The following is a 24,912-nucleotide window of genomic DNA, read 5'->3' as shown; positions in this document are numbered from 1 at the left end:
CTGGTGCTGCGCCTTAGAGGGGGCTTGTAATTGTTGTCATTCAATCCCCAATCCTATCCGATCCATCCCTTTTTATATTTAATTTTGTTCTTTAATCCAATTTTTTTTTTTTTATTGTTCCTGTTGACCCAATAAAAGCATTTGAAGTTATGACTGACTCTGTCTCCCTGAAGTCCACCATGTATTAAATATGAAGCTCTACAATGTTTTTGTTGAGCATTTCATGAAGACAGCCAGGAGATATTTACCACAAATTAGTTATATACAAGGTAGAGCTTAACAATACATAAATAATTAGTTATTTTCTAATCATTAAAGTCCAAGTATTGGACAGATTCGTTTTTGTATATAATTTTTTCATATCAAACACAATTGGTGACCAAAAGTGGTCCATAATTTCCTGGCCTACATACACTACATGAACAAAAGTAGCCGGACATATGACCATTACACCAACAGGGACTGTAATGAAATTGTACTCAAATACATATACTTCAATATGGTGTTGGTCCCCTTTTGCAGCTAAAATGGCTTCCACTCTTCTTGGAAGGCTTTCTACAATATTTTGGAGCGATTCTGTGGGAATTGGTGTAAAGCATTTATGAGGTCAGGCACTGATGTGAATGACAGAATTAAATTAAGTATTCGCACGTTGGGGGAGTAATTTTGACTATTGCTTAATGCTCCTTCTATTTAAACCAGTTACGAACGGTTTGTCGCCCTTAGGCCACAAATACAGAGCATGACAGGGGGTTGGGGGCTTAAAGTGACAGCAGATGAATGATGTCATGCTGATGACTTTACATAATTAATCTCATGTATCTTTAGCACCATCTAGTGGGAGAATCTAAAAATTGCACAGGCCTCCGGGCTGATGTTGCATTCATTTAAAAATACTGCACTTGCTATCCATTGAGAAGCATGCTATCTTTGTGCAATATGGTGGTTTTCAATTAAAAAAATACACACATCCTCCAAAGTTCAACTCTCTTGCCTAATGAGCCATTTCAAGGGCTGCCTGAACCAGACCGTAAGAGTGTGGGGTGGTTCAGTTGTTCTTTCCAAATAACCAATCTACCTGTCTTTGGGAGCGGATAGTGGGGAGCTTGTAAACCTTTTCCATGGCCAGATTTTACATTACCAAAGAACATACACATAGGAGGATTAACATTTCATGGGGATGAACGTAGTTATCATTGGAGGTTATTTGAGTTTCTACAGAGTGCATCATGCATACATCATGTCTTCAAAATAACTTGACTATTTACACACACACACACACACACACACACACACACACATGTATATCCCATATATGTATGTATATATATATATTGACAATGACCAACTTATTTTCTCACTACCGTATACCTGTCACAAGGTGCAGTCTGTGGTTTTGTAGTGAAAAAAACTTGGCATATATCTGATGGAGCTACATTTCAGAGTTACATCATTATGAGTCCAGTAACATTTTCGTTTTTTGTCTGCTGCAACTGTAAATCCCTAGTCTGAGTGTAAAACTTCTGCAAAGTGCAATATTCAGAAACGCTCTTCAATTCAGGCCTATTTAAACTTTACCCTCAAACGGCATACACAAGACATATGAGTGAAAATATTCATTACAGATCATAGCACTATTAGCACAGAAATTGGATCGAGGAATGCTGTATTTTCAAAATGACCTGTGTGAATTTTGCACTTTGAAATATCTGGGACAGAGGGTGACCTTTACTTTACCACTTACAGGTTTTGGTCAAATAAGTGGCACCTCTATATCATTTGTGAGTCGTTTTTCATCTGTCTAAATCTGGAACTCGAAAGCACAGAAGTTTGGATACATATGCAAGCACTGTACTTCACTTTTTAATGACTTTACTTTTAATGTAAATAGGGCCTTGAAATATCATAGATGAAATATAATATATCAGTATACAAATACTGATTGGGAAAACACGTGTTAAGTATCTTTTGGGGACAGGAAAATGGTGATGAAACTCATCTCATATATTTGTATATTTTGAATAGCATATTAACTTCTTCACAGTAGACCATAGGCTAGGCTGCTAACTTCCTGGGGTCTTTCTGAGGGATCATGTCCCTGAGTTTGAGCACGCCCATTATTCATTTCTTATCGCGTTATTGGAGGAACTCTTTCTCATTTTGGGAATTCTCTGTGAGACAAATTTTGTCTTATCAGCTAAAAGTTCCGGATCAGACATGTGTTGCTAACTGCACACAAAGAAGCTGCAATAATGCGGCTAAATTGTGGTCTAATTCAAATATAAAACAAATGTCATTTTTTGACCAGGCTGTGGAATTTGCATAGTATTTGCATTTTTTTTTTTCAAACGGTATAGGATTACTAAAAAAGTTTGGGCATACTTAGTGCGTGTGTGGAGTGGCTTATTTCATTCCATCCACCACTGTGCAGACTGCAGAGGTGACCGGGCAGTGTGTCTAGTGCGCGGACAATGGCTGGTGCATGTTTAGGTTTCGCATGGACCCTTTTGGATTACAAAACTGAGAAGTTTGTCATCGCTAAAAACAAGAAAGTAGGGATTTTGTTCCGACTCTTTCAGTTATCAGTCATTGGATACCTTATTGGGTAAGCTTTGAACCATATTCATTACGTGAGTTGAAGCATGGCAACTTTGTTTTTCTTTCAAACATGTTATCATCTAGATTATTTTCTAAATTGACCTAATATTTTGCCTTCAAACACTGAAAAGCGAAAAGCGGTTTATAAAGATAGAGGTGAAATTCAAGACTTAAAGCAGGCGAATCCATATGACTGAAATAACTCGCAGTCTATTAATAGGGCACAACTAAGTATAAAAGACGTTTAACTTGGTTAAAGTATTTCCCACACTTTGTGGATCAGTACGCCTATCATGGCATTTGAACATATTCTCGTAATTGTGCACATTATTGAATCTAAGTTTGTTATCGATCTTTTTTGTTTTTGTTTTAGCCCATTATCGTATTTGCGATCGAAATATGATAGCCTACAGATTTATAGGACAAGTATTAGAAATTAGAAATCGACGCATTAGCTGGAAATAAATATGGCCGATCTCATAACTATCATATTTTTCTGTTCGGAGTTACAATGGTGGATTAGAGAAGTTTCAGAACTGCCCTTCAGCACGCTAAATATGAACAGCCGCTTAAAGAATAGCGTTCTCTGTGTTCAGAAAGTTTCTAAAGGGACAGTTGTACTTTGACTTCTTTTGCTTCAGGTTACTCTAAAATCTGAAACGCACGAGGAAGTTGCTTAGCTTCAGTTGGTAGGCTACTACTGACTGACTAAAGAAAACGTTTTGACGTTCCATAAATAGGTCCACTGGCTCTAACACTTCATCTAAACGTACCAGTCTGCTTATTCTATTTAAATACTGATAATGTGAGCAGTTAATATGATGCTCAAATGTCTCCTCCATAAATGAGCTCTACATGGCATTAAAAAACTATTTGTATCTTTGCTGAATTAATGCTTTGCATACACTGTCTATAGGTGGGTCTTCCTGTGGAAAAAAGGCTACCAGGAGAAAGAAGGAGCAGTTCAGAGTTCTGTCTTAACAAAATTAAAGGGAGTGACTCTGATCAACAGCACAACAGGGCCGCAGATCTGGGGACCAGAGGATTATGTCATCCCTCCACAGGTACATATTTCAGAGAAAAATGCCATCGGTACAAATATGTTAATAGTGCTGAACCTTAATCACTATAAAATGCTGCAGAATACTTTTTAAAATTGCACTATTACTGGCCTTCTCCTAAGATCCAATGGGATGCAGCCATAAGAGTAAATATGGACTATAGTAGAACTTGGGATGGAATCCAATACCTTAGCTCAACAATCTTCCCATGAGAATATTGGCCTATTGAAGTGGAGAAACAAAGTTGCATTTCACCTATGGCAGGGACTACATCAGAGATCAGGGTCCGATTAGTGATGGTGCTGGCTCAGACTCAGACTGCCACACTATATCTCAGATCACTTTCCCGGGGAGCAAAAAGATGATTAGTTTTAAGGCCTTATTTTAAGCTCGTTTGTGCAGTTATTCACACCTTTTACCTGAGTACACTCAGAGATACATGGCGTCACTCACAATTAAGAGCGATTAACCAATCAGTGCACTCTTCTTAACTGAACAGCATGATCTGAAGAAAAGACAAACCCTAGAAAATATCTGGGCACACATACAAAGATGTCATCCTGTCAAAAAGCATCAGACATAAGTCCTCTGCTTCTATATTGTGTATGGGGTGTGGTGCTGTGCTTCTATAATGAGGGACCCATATGTATGGGGTGTGGTGCTGAAGTGGTCAGCATCTGTGCTCAATTCCCAATCGCTGCAGGTTGTGTTTAAGTGGCTTTGGATAAAAGCGTCGGCTAAATACCTGACATTTACCTTTACTTTATTTGTATATATGATAGTTATGACTGGGGCTGCACATATTAGTCTGCACAATAATAAATACAGATGCCATACCAGATCCAGAAAGGAGGGTTGAAAATTATTTTGGAAATAGTTACTGTATGTCTCACCATTGTAATCAACTATTTCATATTAAATATAGAGATTAAATTGGGTGTAACACATCCGTAAAATAATTCACAGCCTTGTATTATTCACAGTGAAGCATTGTCTCCTTATTCAACATTTATTCTTTCTCTTTGGTTTAGACTGCAGGACACCATATCACAAGAACACGACATTGCCTGTACTGCATATTATAACTACCCCAAGTTCCAAAAGCATCTCCCTGACCTCAGTGTTCATCCGCAATTCCAGAATTTTTGAATATCAAGACTAAAGTTTAACTATGGAGAATGATGAGAATGATATTGTAATCATTTTCAATTAACCAAGCATTATCATGTATTTTGTACTTTTCTTTTCAGGGTGATCAAGTGTTCTTCATTGTGACCAATTACATAGAAACCCCAAACCAGAGATTGGGTCTCTGCCCTGAGGTACGCAATTACCTAGAGCTTGGCAATGCTCATATAAGTTATTAGTAAATCAAGGTGTTTGTAAAATACAGTCCTTGGTCAAAGAGGTATTTTGAAGGTAGATTAACCTCCTGTTTGACATTTACTGCTGATCTACAACAAACAAAACACAAGAAGATAAGAAAAACATAACAGGTGGAGATATTTAACATTATTTGTTCCCTGTAATATTTCAGAGTCATAGGGTGCCAGATGGTCAATGTGAGCAGGATGAAGATTGCCCTGAAGGGGAAATTGTCAGTGCTGGCCATGGTAAGACCTTCGCTTGAAATATGATCAATACTGTGAAGGATATTAATTACTTTATTTCATATTGAGTCCAGAGCTCCACCACACTTAACTTCATGTTTTGTGTGAATGGCTGACCTTTGTCCTCACTAGTTGTAGATTAGCCAAACATGACTGGCAAAGGATTATGTGCAATACACGGTGCTGCATCAGTAAAACCTCAAGAAGAGCAGGTGGAAACGCGGTTGATTGTCCATGTTATTTCAACAGGTCTTAAGAACGGGCGCTGCATAAACACTACTGGTACCTGTGAGATCTATGGATGGTGTCCTGTGGAGAATAGTTTCAAACCCACGTGAGAGAGAGGGAGGGAGAGAGAGAGAGCGAGAGAGAGAGAGAATTTCTAACTTGGTCACCTTCCACAATTTATCAGCCTTTTATCTTCTTTAACAGAGAGGCCTTGCTGAGAAGAGCTGAAAACTTCACAGTCTACATCAAAAACTTCATCCGTTTTCCTAAATTTGAATTCTCCAAGTGAGTTTTCCTACATGTACCGTGTTTGGATTTTATAGTGGTCTGAAAAGGTCACTACGTGTTTTAGAATTCTTGGCTCAAAAGTACCCTACTCCCCTGAATACCTCGACAGTTTACTGTCTCACACCATTTCTGTACTCGGTCATAGTTTACTGGTTTGTCAGACTGCAAGGTCTGTCATCCGAGAGATCTATGACCGCAGACTTTGTGCTGGGCATGACAGGTGTCAGCAGGAAGGGCTCAAGTTCTCAGATTTCAGCAGGGCTGTTGTTGTCTGACTTGGAACCATAGCTCAAGGCTGGTAAAGCCTAGAGAGATACAATATTGCAGCTTTGGACATTACTTATGAATTATGCTTATATGAAATGATATTTAAAAAGTAATTAGTCATTGCACCCCCTTCAGACAAGGTAATCTGAAAACACGTGTGATACTGTATATGGTAGTCTGTGACAGGGTCTTGAGACTCTTTTTTCCAAACCTCTGCCTTTCTAGGTCTAATGTCCTGAATACTGGGAATAGCACATATCTTAAAAATTGTACGTATGATGAGGATCACAATCCTTACTGCCCCATTTTTCGTCTTGGTGACCTCGTGAGTTGGACTGGACACACCTTCGAGGAAATGGCTGTGTTGGCAAGTGGTCTTGGCTTTATTGAATAAAACAGGAGGATCATTATCTGCCTCAGGGCATAATAGTACCTTGATTAGATTTCTCAAAGCACCACCCAGAGAAACCTAATAGTGCTCCTAGGAAACATGCATGGTATCAGGTTCATTCTCTATACTGATTCTTACTGGCTCTTATAAAACATTTAGCTTAACTCAAGCCAGATTGAACCACTATTTACTATCAGTCTTATAACGTACAAAACAAGAATGTAGACTAAAATGAGGATGTACTCATACAGTAAGCGTAAATGTTCATATTCCAATAAATGTCTGTTTATTACCTGTTCTTTCAGGGTGGGTCAGTCGGAGTTGCGATTGAGTGGAACTGTGATCTTGACAAAGATTATTCGCTGTGCAACCCTCAGTACAGTTTTGCTCGTCTGGATGGTCACGCAGACCGCTCTGGCACATCAGGTTACAATTTCAGGTATTGTGATGAGAAGCATAAAACCTTTCCTTGTTGCATGTGATTCATTTTAAAATCTGCTTAGACAAAGTGATGTTTTTTAGATACACCCAGTATTACAAAGATGGAAGTGGGGACACCTATCGTACCCTGTACAAAGTATTTGGGATTCGGATTGACATCATGGTTAATGGACAGGTATGGGGAAGTGCACATTTTAACTTGTCTTTACCAGCTTTCTGGGTTTGTGGGCCAGGATGTTTAAACACTGCTCCCTCTTCAACAGGCAGGAAAATTCAGCATTATTCCAACCGTCATAAATATTGGATCAGGCCTCGCTCTAATGGGAGCTGTGAGTATTTAAATACAATATTATTTAAAAATGTGTCCGTACATAAATAATATAGTAGGCTTTGTAGGCGTTGTGGTTGGAAAAGTGTATCACTACATCTTCTTTTGAATGTCCTATTTTTTATTTGTATTGAATTGTTTTAATATGTGCACAGATACTAAATAGTGAGCCATCTCTAATAACAATGAATTCTGTTTCATGTGTAAAGAAAGAATTTTGATACTGAGTAAATGTTTATTCTCCAGTAATCACCATTTTTATCCTTATTTTTCAGGGAGTGTTCCTTTGCGACATGCTCTTAATATACCTGATGCCAAATAGTTCATTCTACCGTGAAAAGAAATTTGAAACTGACAAGTAAGGGGCTCTAAGATTTGAAAAAAGCAGTTTTCTGAGGGTTTGCTGTCAGAAAATTAAAGGCTTCTAGGCCTAAAAGAACAGTCATCCTACCTGTATTTCAACTCAGATCAGATTAACTTTAACTGTATCATTGAAGAGCTGTGTTTGATGGTATTTGAAAGAGAGCATCTAAATTGAAATGTAAACATTTGAAAATGTAAACATATGCAATAATGTGCCTCAAACAGACAAACGGTGTGCAAAGAATGCATAGTAATATTGGGAAATGTTGTTTCTCTGATCATCCATTCAGATGATCACTGTAGGTCTAGAGGCTTTTTTATTTTTGACAAAAAAAAAAGTTGTACCTACAACACGTACATAATGTGCATGTTATGCATGTAAGATGTGTCCAGTCTTCATTTTACATGTACTAATCATATTTCCCACATATTAGGGGTCGGGGACACAAAAAACATCGAGACCATAAAGACCACAAGGATCACAAGGATCACAAGGATCACAAAGATCACAAAGATCGTAAAGATCGCAAAGATCACAAAGATCGTAAAACTGCGCATCATAGAGAGAGACGGCACCGAAAATGTCCGGCAGAAGAGCAGAAGCTGACTGCTGTCACAACCCAAAATTAAACCTCCCACTCCACAGAAACATGGAGAAGATGAGGAATATTCTATAAGGCATGAAGAGCTGTAATCTGCAGAGGCAATCTCCAAAACGGATTCCCACATGTAGGCTCACTGGGAGATCATTTGAATTTGAGACAAATTCATAAGTGAAATGTGAGTAATATCCTGGAAATTGCTTGAATTTTCTGTTAACAGCTTCATAAGAAAGCACTGAATAACATGATTCTGTCTGTCTTTGTAGCAGTCAGTGCTAACTTAAGAGTTAATGTGCTCCTTCAAACAGCTACCAGACTACTGGCATGTCTTTACATTTAGCCACAAAGTGGCCTTGAGTTGTATTCAGAGTAATCTGTTTACAACAGATACAATTGCATTAGTGTGCAGCCATAGCCAAGGGTGAAATCATGTAGAGATAAAAATGGTTCATTGTACAGTTGTTCATACAAAATGCTCACAACATGGTGAGATTCATGTCTATACTAGGATGGCTACAGGCTCAGATCATTTCTGCCATTGTTTCAGATCTTTTGAAAAGCAGTTGGTCTCAGTTTGGTAAAATAAATCAGCAGTTGATAAAAAAAAAAAAAACATTCTAATTCACTACAACCATATCTGTTTGCTGACACATACAATAGGCAGCTTCTTGCTCTATCGACAATGAAGAGAAAAGAAATGACAAGTGTCAGACATTGCCCTTGTGCCTGAAAAAGAACTGTGGTTTTCAAGATGTCTGTGTTACTGTTTCCAAAACAATCTTACCTTGAAACTCCCACCCCATGTTTTTCTTTTGACCCATGATGGTTACTCACACAATAGTTTACAAATATTTTCACCTGACCCCAGATTACTGCACTGACTTATCGGCAGTGTACTTGGTTGGTGTGTTGCAAATCCCTTATCAACCCTCAGTTTAAGTTGTGAATTTAGTAGGATAATATTACATTAGCACTCCTTTTCACTTATCCCACATTATTGGGAGTACAAACAGAAGTCACCTTTTTTTCTGTTTGCAAAGCAATGAACCTTTTCCTTTCCTTCATAAAGGGTCACATTTCAGCCTTCAAAAGTGCCATATGATGATGGCATACAAACGTAAGACTTACAGTCCAGTTGGTACACAGGACTTGGTAGCAATACTAGACGTCCAGGTGTGCTATGCTCAGGCCAATTCAAAGGGTTTCACAATGGTGCGTTGGTGTGTGGTGTTTAGTAGGACTGTGTTTTCCAGGTCTAATTTCTAGTTAGCATTACTCTCTTGTAGTTTAACCTTAATTTATGAAATTGTGCAAGAAGAGAGAAATGTCCATGTATGTCAGATCATTATTTATTGTTTACACTTTTTTTTGTATGGTCTTTGATGGAACAGACCTATTGTGGAGCAAAACAAATGAAATAGAAATGCATTATTTTGTTTCACAATCTGTTTGAGAATTGCATGGAAAGTATCCTCATAAATCATGAATTAAAAAAAATGAAATAAATATGTACTATTTTTACTTGTGTTTAAATCATATGTATTATACAAGAGGGGTCATAAACTTACAGATGAAGAGCTGTAGCGCACATTTTCATTGACACATTTCTATATGGCTGATGACTGTCATTTCTGCCAAGATTTTATGTAACAGTTAAAAGGCTTCCTACCTTCCTGTCTACCTGCGCACATAATAATGTTGTTAAAATAAAGGGGCAGGAATTGCTGAATGATTTGCTTTCCAGCTGGTCAGATGTAAACAATGCAGCTTTCACAGTATTGTAGGTTGGCCGTCTTGTGTTCCAGCTGCTATAAGCAAGAGACACACACTGAATATGACTGGGCACCCAAAGCTGATAGAAAAGTTAAGATGTTTTGACGACTGAGGTTAGACATTCAGGGAGTGTTTTAAACATACTGGCATGGCTTCCGAATAAACTGAGACACACAAGCACATGTGCATGTCACTTTAATTTGTCCAAACTCTGCAGCTAACACATTTTACATGTGCATATAACTGTGTATAATTTCAGTCCATACATGTCAACAATTCATTTCAACATGAGTAAACTGATTTTTTTCTAAATGTGTCTACAAACAGAATGTATGTTCGCGGTCAGTTTAACCATATTAAAAGTAATTTCTCATGCACACAAACTTAATAGGACAACCTACAGTTTATTACTATTAGTTTAACAATGACAACAGAGAGCAAAGACTGAAAGTTTTGTTGACACTTTGTTGTTTCTGATGTTCTGTTCTACAGTTAATATTACTCATTCTAAATCAATTTCAATAATTTACTAAACTGGGTGGAATGGCTATCTACTACTCCCCTATTCATTACATGAAAACAATTACATTGGTAAAGGGCCATCCTCCATAATAATAATGCAAGACTTCTAGGTCATTGAGCTATGGAAATAAATACCCAGCTGTTACACATTCTACAGTAATCACCTGAAACATTATGCATGTGGTAGCTCACTCATAAGATGACAATGTATAATTAGCGTTAGAACAGATTCACCGAGAATAACCATTCCTCGGAATAGAAATGTTTTTCGTTTTCAACTTAAATGGACTTTGACGTTGTGCACGGTCTGTGGCAGAAGCACTGTATGAGGCCAATTACATGTACAATGCAAAAACTGAGCTATGGACACCATTAATCGCCTGTATTGGGACTAATGTTAAAAGATCACATTCAGTGCAATACCAGTTTTCCGTGAAGATACATATTCATTAAAATGTCTCCTTAGGCATTACGTGGCTGCTGATCTATACAACACAAGGGTGAAATCTATAGATTCACATCAACCAGACATATTAGCAACGTCTCTGTAAACCCCTCAGTACACATGAACCATTCCGTACAGGAAAGTCCAAAACAAGATGTAGGTAAAAAGACCTCCAACAAGGCCTCCAGTGAATAGCAAGCGTCGAGATTTGAAGCATTTATTCCATCGGCGACCTGCCTTGAGAATGAGTAGTAGAGAGAGAAGGAATGATGCCAGTAAGTAGAAGATGAAGCCAGATAACCCAGATAGACCCAAGATGCCCGCTGTAGCCCCGGACAGGGCCGAGACCGACGTCCTGCAGTAGTCAAGCACAGCAGCGTTGCCTCTCACTGCTACCTCACTGATGAACTGTGGTCCCTCACGTTTGGCTAGCAGTGCGGCGGCCATGATTGAACAGAATCAGATACAAATCTAGCAAAAGGGGAAAGAGACGTATAAGTAACTTGATACCGATGAAACAATTAGGTTCCAGTGAAAAATGAAAACAATACCTTATTGAAGCGACGTGTTGTTAGTTAACTTACCACCATAAATATACGATGTTTCTAAGGCTAACACAACTAGCTAGCTAGCAATAAATGTAACATAGCATAAGTGACATCTTACCGTGAAGATAGAAAACGATATTTCCTGCACGGAAACTTCCAACTGTGGATTAACAACCACTCCGCCGTATGAATTGAGATGCAATGCTCATGAAAAAAGAATATAATAGATACTGAATATAATATTTATTTGATGAGACAACCCAAGTTAAATCGTTATGACCATCTGTCTGTTCCTTCTGCTGCCATCTTTGAAGCAAAGCATTCTGGGACGTTGCTACTAAATTATGTGGAAATATTGTTCGTAAAGTAGCTTTATTTTATAAAATAGTAGATGATCTAATATATAATTTAATCTATTAAATGGCATTGTATATGCATGAACAATTATCAAAGTATTTCATATTTTTCTGTACAAGAATGACTATGACCTTCGACACTACGGTTGCCCCTTTTGGACATACAGAATAAATCTATTTCGCTAAGGTATAGGATATACAGTAACATACTTTGTAATAGCAAAAAGGTTTCAGACAGTTCAACCAGAACCCGTCCACTGGAGAATAGCTACAAGTATGATATTTGCGTTGCTGGTCTTAAGCGAGATTTCGAAAGGAAGTAGGAAAACGTTTTCAGCGGTAAACACGTTGCTAACTTGAAGATGGCACTTTCTACCTGTTCTTCGAATTATGTCCTTGGCATAGATTTAGGAACTACATCTGTGAAAGTTGTATTGCTCGACACCTTGTCCAGAACTGCCACGGAGAGTCATTGTTTGCCAACAGAGGCTGACACAGGAAGCAATGTGACCAATGTACGCCGTTGTCAATTGATTAAAAACCCTGCCTATTTGAAGATCAGAAATCTAGGCTAAATATTTGGTCTTTTCCTGTCCTTTCCTCCTGCAGGCCAAGGAGCAAAATCCAGAGAGGATAATTGACACCCTCAATAAATGTGTTACTTCTCTGCCTCGAGAGAAGTTACAGAAAGTCGTTGGAATCGGAGTTTCTGGACAAATGCATGGGATTGTGTTCTGGAGAGCAAATACAGGTTTTTATCATAGTTTTTTGCAAGTTCTTCTGGTCTGTGTTCTTGAGCCTAGAAAGTGTCTTAAAACACATGTTACCAAATTCGTGCAACGTCGTACATTTACATTCAGTTTGACCATATTTCCATACCTTCACATTTCCCCAATATATGACACCCACCTTGTTAGGTGGCGAATGGTTTGGTACCGATAGTGTTCACATGTTCAAGCCAAAGGACATCTGTCAGCTGATCACATGGCAGGATGGCCGCTGCAGCAGTGACTTCCTTACTTCATTGCCACAGCCCAACTCTCATATTAACCTTGCCACTGGCTTTGGATGTGCAACTATCTTCTGGTTGCTCAAGCACAGGTAAGTAAAGTTGTTTACTATGCCATCCCTGTATCTAATATTTACTGACATTATTATGCACTTTGTTCAAACGCCATGGTCCAAGAACAACATAGAACAGACAGTGCACCTGTGTGCGTGCCACAGGTGTTCTACATACATGTGGACATATATCCATGATACTTTGCAGAGATTAACAGTATTTTTCATCTGCAGACCTGAATTGCTCTCAGAATTCAATGTGGCTGGAACCATCCATGATTATGTGGTATCGATGTTGTGTGCGTCCAAGGGCTGTTCAATTTCGGCACAGAATGCTGCCAGCTGGGGTTACTTCAACACTGTCACCCATCAGTGGAACCTTGACATGTGAGGATGTCCTCTATATATTGTCCAATAGCATTAAGCAAAGAAAAAACATGAGCGGGAACTTATTTGTCTTCGTCAACTCTATATGAATGGACATGCAATTTCTTTCAGCCTGAGAGAGGCTGGCTTTCCTGTTCATCTGCTCCCTGAGCCTGTTGAGTCTGGGACCTTTGCTGGACACACCTGCTCTGAATGGCATGGGGTTCCTGCTAATACTCCTGTTGGGGCAGCACTAGGGGACCTCCAGTGTAGTGTCTACTCCTCTATGACCAACAAGACTGATGCAGGTAGATCTTTTAAGTGTGGTATGTGTGTATGCCTCTGGTCATGTAACACAATGTTTGACGGCTAGACTGTACAAGCATGTAACAACATTTCTAATGTTTGTTTTGGAGTGTTCCAATGTACCTGTCTTGTGTGGCACCAACTTGCTTCTATTAACTGTCATGTTTTTGGTAGTAGCTAGTGCCTCTTGGTGTTTGTTAAAATGCATTTTAGATTAGCCTTGACATTAATGCCTGGTGTACATAGTCTTTTTGAATGAAAATCAAACAACCACTAACAACCCCACTAATATCATTCACAGTACTCAACATTAGCACTTCAGCTCAATTAACCTTTGCCATGCCTGCTGGTTTCACACCTGCCTGTGTGCCTGATGCGCTGTCACCCATCTCCTACTTCCCCTACTTCAATGGCTCCTATTTGGCAGTGGCAGCTTCACTGAATGGAGGCAATGTGATGGCAAACTTTGTTGGAATGCTGACTGGCTGGATGAAGGAGCTTGGTAAATACATTCACTGAAACTTTCAGTATGCACTTAGTGGTATTATGAGACCACTCACCATTACAGGGTTGATGCTCTTCATAAACCTCAGGTTTTCTAAGGGGGGGAGGGGGGTTCAGTTTCTCCTGCATCATCATCTCTGCTTTCGAAATGTCGTTCATCCAGGGGTTGAGATCAGTGAGTCCAGCATCTACCCTCAGCTCATCCAGGCTGCCCAAGCCCAGCTGAACACAGACCTGAGAGTCATCCCCACCGTGCTGGGTGAGCGGCACGCTGCCTCCTCCCAGGGCCAGGTGTCCAACATCTCCCCCTGGAACCTCTCGCTGGGCCACGTGACCCGAGCCCTGTGCCGTGGAGTCTTGGACAATCTCGTAAGCATGATGCCTTCGCAGAAGTTGCTGGAGGCGGGAGTGGAGAGGGTTGTGGCTAGTGGGAGCGCCCTTGGCCGGAATGAAGTGTTAAAGCAGGAAGTTGAGAAGGCTTTCCCGCTGCCAGTTGTCTACGGGAAAGATGTAGACTCAGCAGTTGGAGTTGCTATGGTCTGCAGTGACGGTTTGAATTAATAAATAGCAGAAGCTACATTCACATTTGACATTTTGACTATTGAAATTAAGGAGTCTAAGAAAGCTAATTCTGTAGATTGTTTTTGAAGTTCTAATTTCATAATTTGCACTAAGTTGTGAATATAATTTTGTACCTATATTGTCTGTGAAGTAGATTTTTTTAATTGATCAGGTTTCCTTAACAGATTTTAAATATTTATTTTATTTTCTAAGAAGTTAACTTGAATTGAGTAACCCCCAATTTGTTTTGTATGTGTCATGATCATTTTATTAAAAAGTTTTGATATGATTATAGCTTAATTTCATATTTAAACAAACATTATTTTAACTTAAATATAGGCATGTCCATGATGTCTCAATAGTCTATGTGATAGTTTATGTTGATAACCATTTCTTAATGAACACCACAGCACCAAACACATAGTGATAAGGCAATGTATTATATCATGTGTAATGGGATTACAATGTACAGTGTAAAACACTTTTCTGATATGTATAAATTCAATGAACATATAACTAAATCATGAAAATATGTGTAGTTTAAAATAAAAGTCTTGCACAGACGTGTAATCGGTACAAATATTACAGCAAAAACAAAATCACTTCAACACATTCGATCAACAAAGCCTTCACGATGGCATGGGCGGTGCTACTTTCATTTCTGCATGTGCACACTGGCATGCAGACATGCATCTTCATATGCATCGGAGACAGCTTCATGACCACAGCCCTCACCAATGTGCTCTGTGAATCGTCAGACAGGAAGCTCCAACAATATGAGGATATAAAAAGAGAACATCTGAAAAAGGAAACTCATGTAAGCAAGACACACCGTTAAATCTAACTAAGATAACTAGGAACAGTTAAATCACAGGAACCAGGTTCTCCTTACCTCAGGTAAGACTTTAACATTGATATTCTAAACATATTTTAATTGTAATATGTGCATGTTGACAATGCGAGGGTTTTGTTGGTAAGGTCTATTGATGTTTATATTAGACTTCACAAAGCGCACAAGAATGATTCGGCAATACATACATTCACAGACGAGCTCAAATACAGTTTGTTTTGCAGTCACAGGGATAAACTTGTTCATGTAAACAAATATAAAACAGCTGGTCTGTGAATATGTAAGTACTTGAGAGTGCATGAATAGCATGGTTTGTGTCTTCAAAGTGCTGCAGGGTCATCAGCAGTAGAGATCAATACAGCACATCCTTACAGGCTTTTAGTCATCTCTGGAGATAACTCTCCATATCACCATTAGCCTAATTTCTCCTCAGTGTCTAAAGCCTGTTGTCCTTAAGCTTCTTGTCCTTCGTGTTAGCAGGCACCATGAGCCTTGTATGGATATTCAGAAGGGTTTGAAGTAACCCCTTTTTTTATATTTTTTGTGTGCGTAAGTACCTCCATATTTCTTTCTGACCCCAATATGTACATACAATACAATGGCAATAATTTGAAGTTGTTTTGTGGTGTTATTTTCATTTAGCATCTGATACATTTTGAAAGCAATTTATTTTACAAAAAATGTAAATACCCTGTCAAACCTACTAAAATGAATCCATGTTGTGGGCAGCAGACACATTTAAGAAAGGTCAGTGTAATGTAAAACTGATAATGTCACTGTAATCTGTAATAGCAAGTGAGCAAACCAGAATTTGATATGATTATTCTGCCTAAAAAGACCAGAATCTGATTATTTGGGCTTTTTGCTTCTTGAAACCAAGATAATAAAATTCAGTCCATTAGAGGGGCAAGACAGAAATGGGTCAAAGAAATATGGTGCACCACAGGAAAGTGAACACTACTTTGTTACAAGTTGTACATGAACTGATTTACAGAGATATGCATTGTGGTACACTGAAATTCTATTGAACGTAAGAGATGGCAGTCCTTGAGATGTCCATGTGAATGTTGCATATAATTACGGTCTTATAAAAATCAATAAGAAGGTAGGAACAAGAGAATCAAGTGAGAAAAAATACAACATCAATAAGTCTGTTTCTCAAGTTTCTCAGCAACACTAAACCTCCAAGTGGTCATTGTCTATAAATACACTGGCTCTCATTTCCTCATGTAGGCATTGTTAAGGTTTCTGTTCTGTAATGTCAGACTGTTTGGTTACTGCAAGACTAATGTGTTACTCTTGGTTGTTAATGAAACGCAGTAAACACCATGTCCTTCATGCACACACACGCATTGCTTTGGTTTGTTCAACAGCACTTAAATGGTAGAACAGACCATCCATAGCCATAATTTAGAAATAACATTATTAGAAATAACATTATTAGCTTGTCAGCCCCCTTCCCCAATTGTCTGATCATGTGCTACGATCATGGCAGACATGATTTGTCACGAGATCCCCTAGGAGAGTGGCATGTTTGAATCACTGGTCACTTCTCCCCTTTGCCCAAGCCATCTGTAATGACACATCATTCCCATGTGATTTTTGTTGAACCTTTGGTGAAACGTTATGGTTTTGACAGGCTGACACTAGAGACTGTTATTGCAGGAGACAGACATTTTGAATAAACGCTTTGTCTGTGCTCTGTGGTAAACATCACAAGACTAAGCACATGGGGTAACCAAGACTGATTCTCAGACTGTGAAGCCGCACCAACAATTGTAATCATTCAACATCACCCCAAATATCCTGTGCGCAGTGTTCATTTGTTTTGCAAATATAACAGCAGTCAAGAGTAGGGCATTAACTAAATAAAGAATGAGGAATGATGTAATACAGTGAATGTCTAATAGGTTAGACAAGGAGGACTTCATGGTTTAATGTGTCAAAAGGTGCACTTGGGTAAACCACAGCTAATAGATGATCAGAGAGGCCAGCTGCTTGATAGAAGTAGTCAAAATAGCTTATAATGTTAGCTGGAATTATCAATAAAACCAAAAGCATATTACATCTCAGTTATCTACTCCTCGTAAAAACAACCTTAATGTCTCTGACTTTGCGGAAACATTTGCGAGAAGAGACAAATTCACTATTTGGATAAAAAATGATGCGAGCAGAGTTAAAACTGCAAAAGAGTGACTGACTTGGTCACACTTACCATCAAAAAAATTGTCAGTAGCTGATCCCAAACTTACATTTGGCAGTAGCCTCAATGGCGATTACAGAGCGGGCTTTAGGTGCAATAAAGCAGGTGTTGATTCATGTGGAATACCTGCAGTGAGTCATACAACTCAGATCAGCATTAACTTGTTTGTGTTGTGAGAGTGCAGGCTCAACAAAAAGGCAGAAAACCACTTTTTACAGTGTCCAAACTAAAGCTGCCGTGTAGTTGTCGTTTATTTGCAGCTATTCCTGAGCCCAAAAAAAAGAAAGACATCAATCCAACATAAGCAAGTCAAAAAAATTCAGGCTGTAACATATAGGACCAGGGGTCAACCACCGAATGATCCATTCAGATCCACATACGTCCATCTCCCCCTTTAAATACTCTTGTCTTGTTACCTGTGGGTGTGGCAGGGAGCCAACGGGTGTGGTGAGTTAGCTCCCTTGTCTTGTCTATTGTCTCAATGAGGAAATTCCCCCATCTTCCCAATCCTATGGTCCTCTCCCCAGGGTTCTAAAGCCCTTCTAGCATATCCCTAGGAAGATAAATGCCCCCAATGACCTCAATGGGCTCTAGTGGGACCCTGAGTGTAGCTAGGGGTACCACAGTGTAGATGTCATCCAATAACAACAGAGGTTCATGGATCTACTGACGCACGCATGTCTAAAACAAGTAAACCACTGGACTATAACATAGGAAGTTTGGAATTTACAATGAATCTGGTATTCAACCAGAATACTGAAGTCATTTACATACAATACAAAAGTTTAAAAAGTCTCAAACACCTTTGTTGAAACGCTTCTTATGATGGAGGACCGATCATTGATCTTGGAGTATGGCAGAGTGATGTGTATTGCTGTCATGGCTCATATGCAAGGCTATAGATCATGTGCAGTCTTGTGTAGAGATGAGTTGGGATGACCTCCTAACACCTCTTCATCTGCAGACATGCCCAGTAGAAGGCACCCTGAATTGCCTTAGATGTTCAGATGTGCTGAATTCAAAGCTCAAGCTTGAGGTTCAGGAGGTGGAGGAGTCGTTTAGCAATCGGAAGGTTGCTAGTTTGATTTCGATTCTTCCTCATCAAGTGTTGAAGTGTCCTTGAGCAAGATGCTGAACCCCCAACCACTCCCGATGAGCAGGTTGGCAACTTAGATAGTATCCTCTGCCATTGGTGTATGAATGGCGAGATGTCTGAGGCATTCATGTTTAAAGTGTTTTGAGTTAAAAAGCACGATATGAGTGCAGTCCATTTACCAATTACATCTATTCAGAAATATTGCACATGAAATATGGCTTTTCCCTCATCCAGGTATTATTGCATTCAGACATCACCATGGGTACACCAAAGGGCAAAGAGAGGAAGCCATTCATCCTGGAAGTGGATGACAGGACTGACGAAGAGCGTGCACAGAGCAAAGAACAGGAAGCAAAGGATCACTGGGCATCTGCTCTTCGACTGGGTCCAACTGAAAAAGACAGAAGCCCTATGGACTCTGAATATCAAGAGGACGTAGGAGAGACCACTCCGCAGATCAAAATCAACAGGAATTTCCTCAAGTGAGTTGTGATGTAATTTGTCATAAATCATAATAATCACGACACTTTGTATACAAATTGTAATTTAATAAATAAATTAATTCATAAACACACAATTTTCATTTCATTGACATATTTAAAACATCTCTCTGTCTTGGTTAACTGTCCTAAAATTGATATTAATGCTTAACATAATCACGAGTCAAGTATGAATGACCTTGACATTGTTCTTAAGAGCTTGAAATGATAAATTATATTGTCTATTGGACTATTGGTCACCCTACTAAAGTGCCTACAACCTTTTCGGTTCCAAACAATTACATTTTTTTATTATTATATAGTGTAAACTATTATTTTGTAATAAGGCTCACCTATATGTAGTGACACCTTATATGTTTGGAATATTACGTTACATATTTAGAAAAAGTCCTATGGAACCCTGTAATTCTATGGTCCCAGAATGTTGTCAAAGCTATGTTTTTCACAAATAATCTTCTCTAATGCAGGGGTATCAGTGGAATAACAGGCGAAGCTGCTCAAGACAAAGACAAATTCGACATTAAAAGGCTCTTCACAGCAGTTTCAAGTGGAGAGGTTGCCCAGCTAGAGGGACTGGAGCAGTATCTGCGTCGTGCTATGAAATACCTGACTGACTCTGCCTGTAAGGGGGAAGATGACTCTCACAATGTAGAAAGATATAAGCATCTAACAATTTGTATTCATGACTCCAAAAGAAAAAACAATGTAAATTTAAAACATTGCCTAATCGTTTCCTGAGGTGTCTTATATCAATTAAACGACTGCAACAATATTATTTCAATGTTAGTTTCTAACATTCTACAGAAGCCCCAAATAGAAAATTCTGTCTTTTTTGTAAATTCGGTGAAACCTGGTCATTATTAGTAATAAGCTCAACCGATTAAAAATGTAATTAGTTTAGTATTTGTGCTTTGCATCTTGGTATTTTTTAAACAACATTAATTTGATTAGACAAGTTAGTATCCAAGTTAATTAGGTTATATGACAAACTCAATGCTTGGGCCATCCTTGAGAAATCTATCCACAACTCACAATCACGTTTATTTTGATCAGAACAATAATCTGCTTTATCAAAGACTTTCACAACAATTGATTTCTGCTGTCACCATCCTTCTTGTTTACTGAACAACTGAAAGTACAGAACTTGTGTAATGTAGTGTACGTGGTGTGGGCAATAAGACAGAACTGAAACATTACATCTCCAGGACCATCAAAAACACTCTTACACTCATCAACTCTTATTCTCTGTTCTCAACTCCCTCCAAAAACCTGCTTCACACCCGACTCTAAACATGTATGGAAAATATAGTCAAAACTAAAAACCCATCTTCGTTTGGAGTCAATATTACTAGCTATATGCATTCTTTTGCAGCTTCTCACATTTAATGCATGAAGATCCCTCGAGGATCCATCTCACATTTAATCCCATGGGGAACAATAACAGGAAAAAAGCTTTAGAAAACACCATCAGGTTACAGAAACATTCACTCTCCTAACTTGTGAAACTCATCGTATCCTGTTTACAGTTTCAGTGTTGTGTGATATAGGCCTATGTCTTTATTTGTTTCAGGCCTTGACAGACACTATGCCCACCTTATGATTCAAAGGCTTTGTCAGATCCTAATCAAAGTAATATTGTACTGTTATGTAAATACATAATCCTCTGTTTTCAAGTGTTGAACATAACCTTTCTAACTTTATGCAGATCAGTCCAAGGGCAAGACTGCTTTACTCAAAGCTCTCCTAAACCTAAGAGATGGCAGGAATGACACCGTTAAATTGCTCCTTGACATCACTGAGAAGATGGGTGATTTGAAGAAATTTGTCAATGCGGCATATACTGATGTTTATTACAAAGGTGAGAGTTTGGTATATTGTTAAAACCTAGAGGTTTTTTATTAGGACAGATATTCTGATATTCAGATTGTTCTTTGTAGGCCAGACTGCCCTTCATGTAGCCATTGAGAGAAGGAGTAAATACTTTGTTAAGCTTCTGGTTGAGAAAGGTGCTGATGTCCATGCCAAGGCCTGTGGGAAGTTCTTTCAGCAGCATGATGGACCCTGCTTCTATTTTGGTGAGATACCAAATGAGTCAGACCTTGATGCTGATGTTATTTCAACCTTATATTAGTAACTAAACAAAAGCATGCTGTGTCTGTTTACAGGCGAGCTACCGCTTTCGCTGGCAGCCTGCACCAACCAGAGAGACATAGTTGACTTCCTGTTGGAAAACCAGTACCAGAATGCAGATGTGAGGGAGACAGACTCACAGGGTAACATGGTTCTCCATGCTCTGGTGCTGGTAGCAGATAACAGTCTGGAGAACACGGAATTTGTTATTAAGATGTATGACCACATCTTGGCCAAAGCAGCACAGCTTTACCCAAAAGTCAAGCTGGAGGAGATTGAGAACAACCAACGCCTCACACCAATTAAACTTGCAGCCAACAGAGGCAAGATTGAGGTGAGATTCGATTCGATTATATTATATTACATTATGCCTGGCATGTGTAAGGCTGTATTATTTTGATACTCTGTGATTTGTTTCTCCTAAACTCATTGCATAATTACATTTCTACTCCTCTCCTCTTCCGTCTTGTTTATTTGTTTTTCTGAAGCTGTTTAAACATATGTTACATCGAGAGTTCCAGGATAAAGAGACCAGACATCTTTCCAGAAAGTTCACTGAGTGGGCCTATGGGCCTGTCTATTCCTCACTGTATGACCTGTCATCACTGGACACCTGTGAGAAGAAATCTGTCCTGGAGATAGTCGTTTACGGGACCGAAATCCCAGTAAGCCATTAGCGTTTGTGCAGGTTTTGTATCATTACGATTGGATACATAAATATCATATTGGTTTTCAAATGTTCAAATTAATGATTTATTTGGCAGTGTAGGCAGTTTAAGCCTGGTAATTTACAATATACAATATACTGTATATATATTTATATTTATAATACAACATTGTACCATATTTGACTTAAATTAGATTAGTGAGTTAATCAGGGTATCAAGAGTCTGTACAGTAATACACTAAAACCTTATTTAGTGTATCAAAGTCATCAGTTTAGTGTGGACGTGTAGCCATATAATGAGTGGTACTAAAAATGTATCATCCACACTAATGATGTGATAATGTGAGGCATCACTCCACATAGATATGATAGACTCCAGCTTGTGCCAGTACTGAGGTAGGAAATGATATGATAGACTCCAGCTTGTGCCAGTACTGAGGTAGGAAATGATATGATAGACTCCAGCTTGTGCCAGTACTGAGGTAGGCTAAACTGTGATTTCAGAATCGTCTGGAGATGCTTCAGGTGGAGCCACTCAATCAGCTGCTGGAGGAGAAGTGGAAGAGATTTGGTTATCCAATATTTCTCTTCAATTTTGTAGTTTATGTGTTGTACCTCTCCGTATTCTCCACTGTGGCCTATTTCAGGAAAGACGGATCAGCTGGTCTGGTCAGTCAATCACTTTAGTTGTTTTTTCCTCATTTTTTCCAATGTTTGCTTGCACTGAAAAGACTGTATTTGGTTTGATTTGCCCCACTGCATTCATTCCTCCCAGCCACCATATCCGTTGGAGGATACACAAGAGGATTACTTCCTCCTGGCAGGGCAACTCATACTTCTCTTGGCTTCTGTTTACTTCTTCTTTAAAGGGGTATGTATTACTGCTAGAATGGAAACAATTGCTATGAAATATTGTTTTTTTTTGGGGGGGGGGGGGGGGGGGGGTCCGATCATTCTGATTAGAATTAGAAATTAGAAATTAGAAATTAGGTACTAATACTGTTCTCTCTCAAGTTTTCGGATTTCAGAAGGAAACGTCCAAAACTGGGAACTTTGTTAATAGATGGCTTCTGTGAACTCCTTTTGTAAGTCACATGAAAAAAAAACATCCTCTCTGTGTGTGCTTTACGTAGTTTAAAAAATTGTTCGAAGTTGACAACATTTACAACCAAAAATATCTTTTTGAGCTTACTTTCTGTGTCCCGGGTCCTAGTTTCATCCAGGCAGTTCTCTTCCTGGCATCTGTGGCACTCTACTTTTGTGGCAGGATGGAGTACCTTGGGTTCATGGTATTCTGTCTGGCTCTCAGCTGGATGAACCTACTCTACTTCTCCAGAGGATCCAAGAACATGGGCATCTACAGCGTCATGATACAGAAGGTGTCTGCCATATGCTGCGCTGCCCACCTTTGGATGCCATTTGTTGTGATCTCCTGACAGCCTTAAGTTCTTCTCAGATAATCACACATATTATTTTGTCATTCTAGATGATTCTTGGGGACATTTTACGTTTTCTTTTTGTTTACATGGTTTTCCTCTTTGGATTTTCATCAGGTAGATGGATTTCCTCCTAAATACTGAGAAATAATTGTTCAGAAACATATTATTAGTAAATAATTATTTGAAATGTAAACATGTAAACACACAATACATATCAAATAACAGAACTGTTAGAGAGTTAATCCAAAGCTCATATCATCTCTGAATGTTGTTTCAAAAGCCATAGGCACCTTTTGTATACTTACCTTTGTATAAACCATCTTCATTTTTTTCATTATCTTTTAGCGGTAGTCACTCTACTGGATGAACCAGAGACAAACAAAACATTTGTTCCCAAAGCGCGTTTTGGATATGTAAACACTGATGATTCGAACACTTGCAAAAAGCCAACTTTCAAGAACTTCTACTTCACTACTCTGGAGCTGTTCAAGTTCACCATAGGCATGGGGGACCTGGAGTTCACTGAGCAGTACCGCTACAAGGAGGTGTTCTATGTGCTTCTCATCTCCTACATCGTCCTCACCTACATTCTGCTCCTCAACATGCTCATCGCCCTCATGAACAAAACTGTGGAGAAGATCTCAGAGGAGAGCACCAGCATCTGGAGACTACAGGTATAGTGACTGTGTGTAGACGGCTGTGTTTCTGGTAGACTGCCCGAGGTAGATCATTGAGCATGGTCCTTCATGTTTGTACCTACTGTATGTTTTGATACGTTTCCAGCGAGCCATTACCATCCTAGATACAGAAAGACGTCTACCACAGTGTTTGAAGCGCAGACTTCGTTCTGGAGTAGAGAAAAACCTGGGCAAGGGGAATGGAGAGGACCTTCGCTGGTGCTTCAGGTGACACATACTGCACATCAGTGCTTCCCAAAGTGGGGGCTCGGTAACAGCAAATGGCAGTGCACTTACTGCTTAGTAGCCTGTAACTAACCTATAGTTTATTTATACAGTTGATTGCCTACTTTGTACTTATATCCAAGTTTAACTAATGGATGTAATTGAAAATGTACAACGGTTCAAATGTAGAAACAATGTCAATGATTGGAACTTATTACAATGGCTAATTGGAGCGTGTGTTGTTTGTTGTTTTCAGAGTGGAGGAAGTCAACTGGAACAAATGGAACACCTGCCTGGGCATTATCCATGAGGATCCTGGGAGCCAAGACTTCAAGATACCAATGACTCCTCCTAGCAGACCAGGGAGGGGTAATGTAGCGATCATTCTCTTATCAAACACCCAGTAGAAATGAATTGACAGTGTACAAAGTTTTCAATAATCTAGTAGCCGTCACTGATGATATCACTGTTGTCTTTGGCTATTTCACATTTACCTTTGTGGAAG

General features: G+C 39.0%; 3 protein-coding genes across 4 annotated transcripts; all 3 read left to right on the top strand.

Annotated features, from left to right (window-relative positions):
- The first annotated feature begins 1,467 nt into the window (after positions 1-1,467).
- Positions 1,468-9,698, top strand: p2rx5 (purinergic receptor P2X, ligand-gated ion channel, 5). Its single transcript, XM_042706868.1, has 12 exons — positions 1,468-2,605; positions 3,515-3,662; positions 4,910-4,981; positions 5,197-5,272; positions 5,519-5,603; positions 5,702-5,782; positions 6,278-6,419; positions 6,749-6,882; positions 6,966-7,059; positions 7,148-7,213; positions 7,488-7,570; positions 8,010-9,698. The coding sequence occupies exons 1-12, from the start codon at positions 2,472-2,474 to the stop codon at positions 8,203-8,205; spliced, it is 1,311 nt and encodes a 436-aa protein (XP_042562802.1). The 5' UTR covers positions 1,468-2,471; the 3' UTR covers positions 8,206-9,698.
- A 2,282-nt stretch (positions 9,699-11,980) lies between these two features.
- Positions 11,981-14,909, top strand: shpk (sedoheptulokinase). 2 transcript variants are annotated; one of them, XM_042706867.1, is made up of 7 exons: positions 11,981-12,160; positions 12,431-12,572; positions 12,739-12,922; positions 13,118-13,270; positions 13,382-13,557; positions 13,857-14,057; positions 14,223-14,909. In XM_042706867.1, exons 1-7 carry the CDS (start codon positions 12,098-12,100, stop codon positions 14,618-14,620), a joined length of 1,317 nt encoding a protein of 438 aa, XP_042562801.1. In that variant the 5' UTR covers positions 11,981-12,097; the 3' UTR covers positions 14,621-14,909. The 2 variants fall into 2 exon arrangements, with proteins under 2 accessions (XP_042562801.1, XP_042562800.1); XM_042706866.1 differs by having other exon boundaries at positions 11,984-12,336.
- A 132-nt stretch (positions 14,910-15,041) lies between these two features.
- On the top strand, positions 15,042-24,897 carry LOC122132092 (transient receptor potential cation channel subfamily V member 1-like). The gene is made up of 15 exons (XM_042706865.1): positions 15,042-15,517; positions 19,004-19,251; positions 19,737-19,891; positions 20,975-21,127; positions 21,207-21,344; positions 21,435-21,733; positions 21,888-22,064; positions 22,571-22,735; positions 22,842-22,937; positions 23,081-23,151; positions 23,280-23,445; positions 23,553-23,619; positions 23,851-24,179; positions 24,289-24,410; positions 24,664-24,897. Exons 2-15 carry the CDS (start codon positions 19,028-19,030, stop codon positions 24,812-24,814), a joined length of 2,313 nt encoding a protein of 770 aa, XP_042562799.1. The 5' UTR covers positions 15,042-15,517; positions 19,004-19,027; the 3' UTR covers positions 24,815-24,897.
- The last annotated feature ends 15 nt before the right edge of the window (positions 24,898-24,912 follow it).

The sequence above is a fragment of the Clupea harengus genome, unplaced genomic scaffold (assembly GCF_900700415.2).
Source record: "Clupea harengus unplaced genomic scaffold, Ch_v2.0.2, whole genome shotgun sequence".
Taxonomy (NCBI): domain Eukaryota; kingdom Metazoa; phylum Chordata; class Actinopteri; order Clupeiformes; family Clupeidae; genus Clupea; species Clupea harengus.
The sequence above is the reverse complement of the archived record's forward strand: the minus strand, read 5'-3'. Positions and strand labels throughout refer to the sequence as shown.

What these genes read in the sequence shown, in the direction of transcription:
- p2rx5 (XM_042706868.1), top strand. Translation starts at nt 2,472, where the DNA reads ATGGCTGGTGCATGTTTAGGTTTCGCATGGACCCTTTTGGATTACAAA. An exon ending in GATTGGGTCTCTGCCCTGAG is followed by an intron (nt 4,982 to 5,196) that starts GTACGCAATTAC and finishes GTAATATTTCAG; the next exon opens with AGTCATAGGGTGCCAGATGG. An exon ending in GAGAATAGTTTCAAACCCAC is followed by an intron (nt 5,604 to 5,701) that starts GTGAGAGAGAGG and finishes CTTCTTTAACAG; the next exon opens with AGAGGCCTTGCTGAGAAGAG.
- shpk (XM_042706866.1), top strand. Translation starts at nt 12,184, where the DNA reads ATGGCACTTTCTACCTGTTCTTCGAATTATGTCCTTGGCATAGATTTA. An exon ending in CAGGAAGCAATGTGACCAAT is followed by an intron (nt 12,337 to 12,430) that starts GTACGCCGTTGT and finishes TTCCTCCTGCAG; the next exon opens with GCCAAGGAGCAAAATCCAGA. An exon ending in GTTCTGGAGAGCAAATACAG is followed by an intron (nt 12,573 to 12,738) that starts GTTTTTATCATA and finishes CCACCTTGTTAG; the next exon opens with GTGGCGAATGGTTTGGTACC.
- LOC122132092 (XM_042706865.1), top strand. Translation starts at nt 19,028, where the DNA reads ATGGGTACACCAAAGGGCAAAGAGAGGAAGCCATTCATCCTGGAAGTG. An exon ending in CCAACAGAGGCAAGATTGAG is followed by an intron (nt 21,734 to 21,887) that starts GTGAGATTCGAT and finishes GTTTTTCTGAAG; the next exon opens with CTGTTTAAACATATGTTACA. An exon ending in GACCTTCGCTGGTGCTTCAG is followed by an intron (nt 24,411 to 24,663) that starts GTGACACATACT and finishes TGTTGTTTTCAG; the next exon opens with AGTGGAGGAAGTCAACTGGA.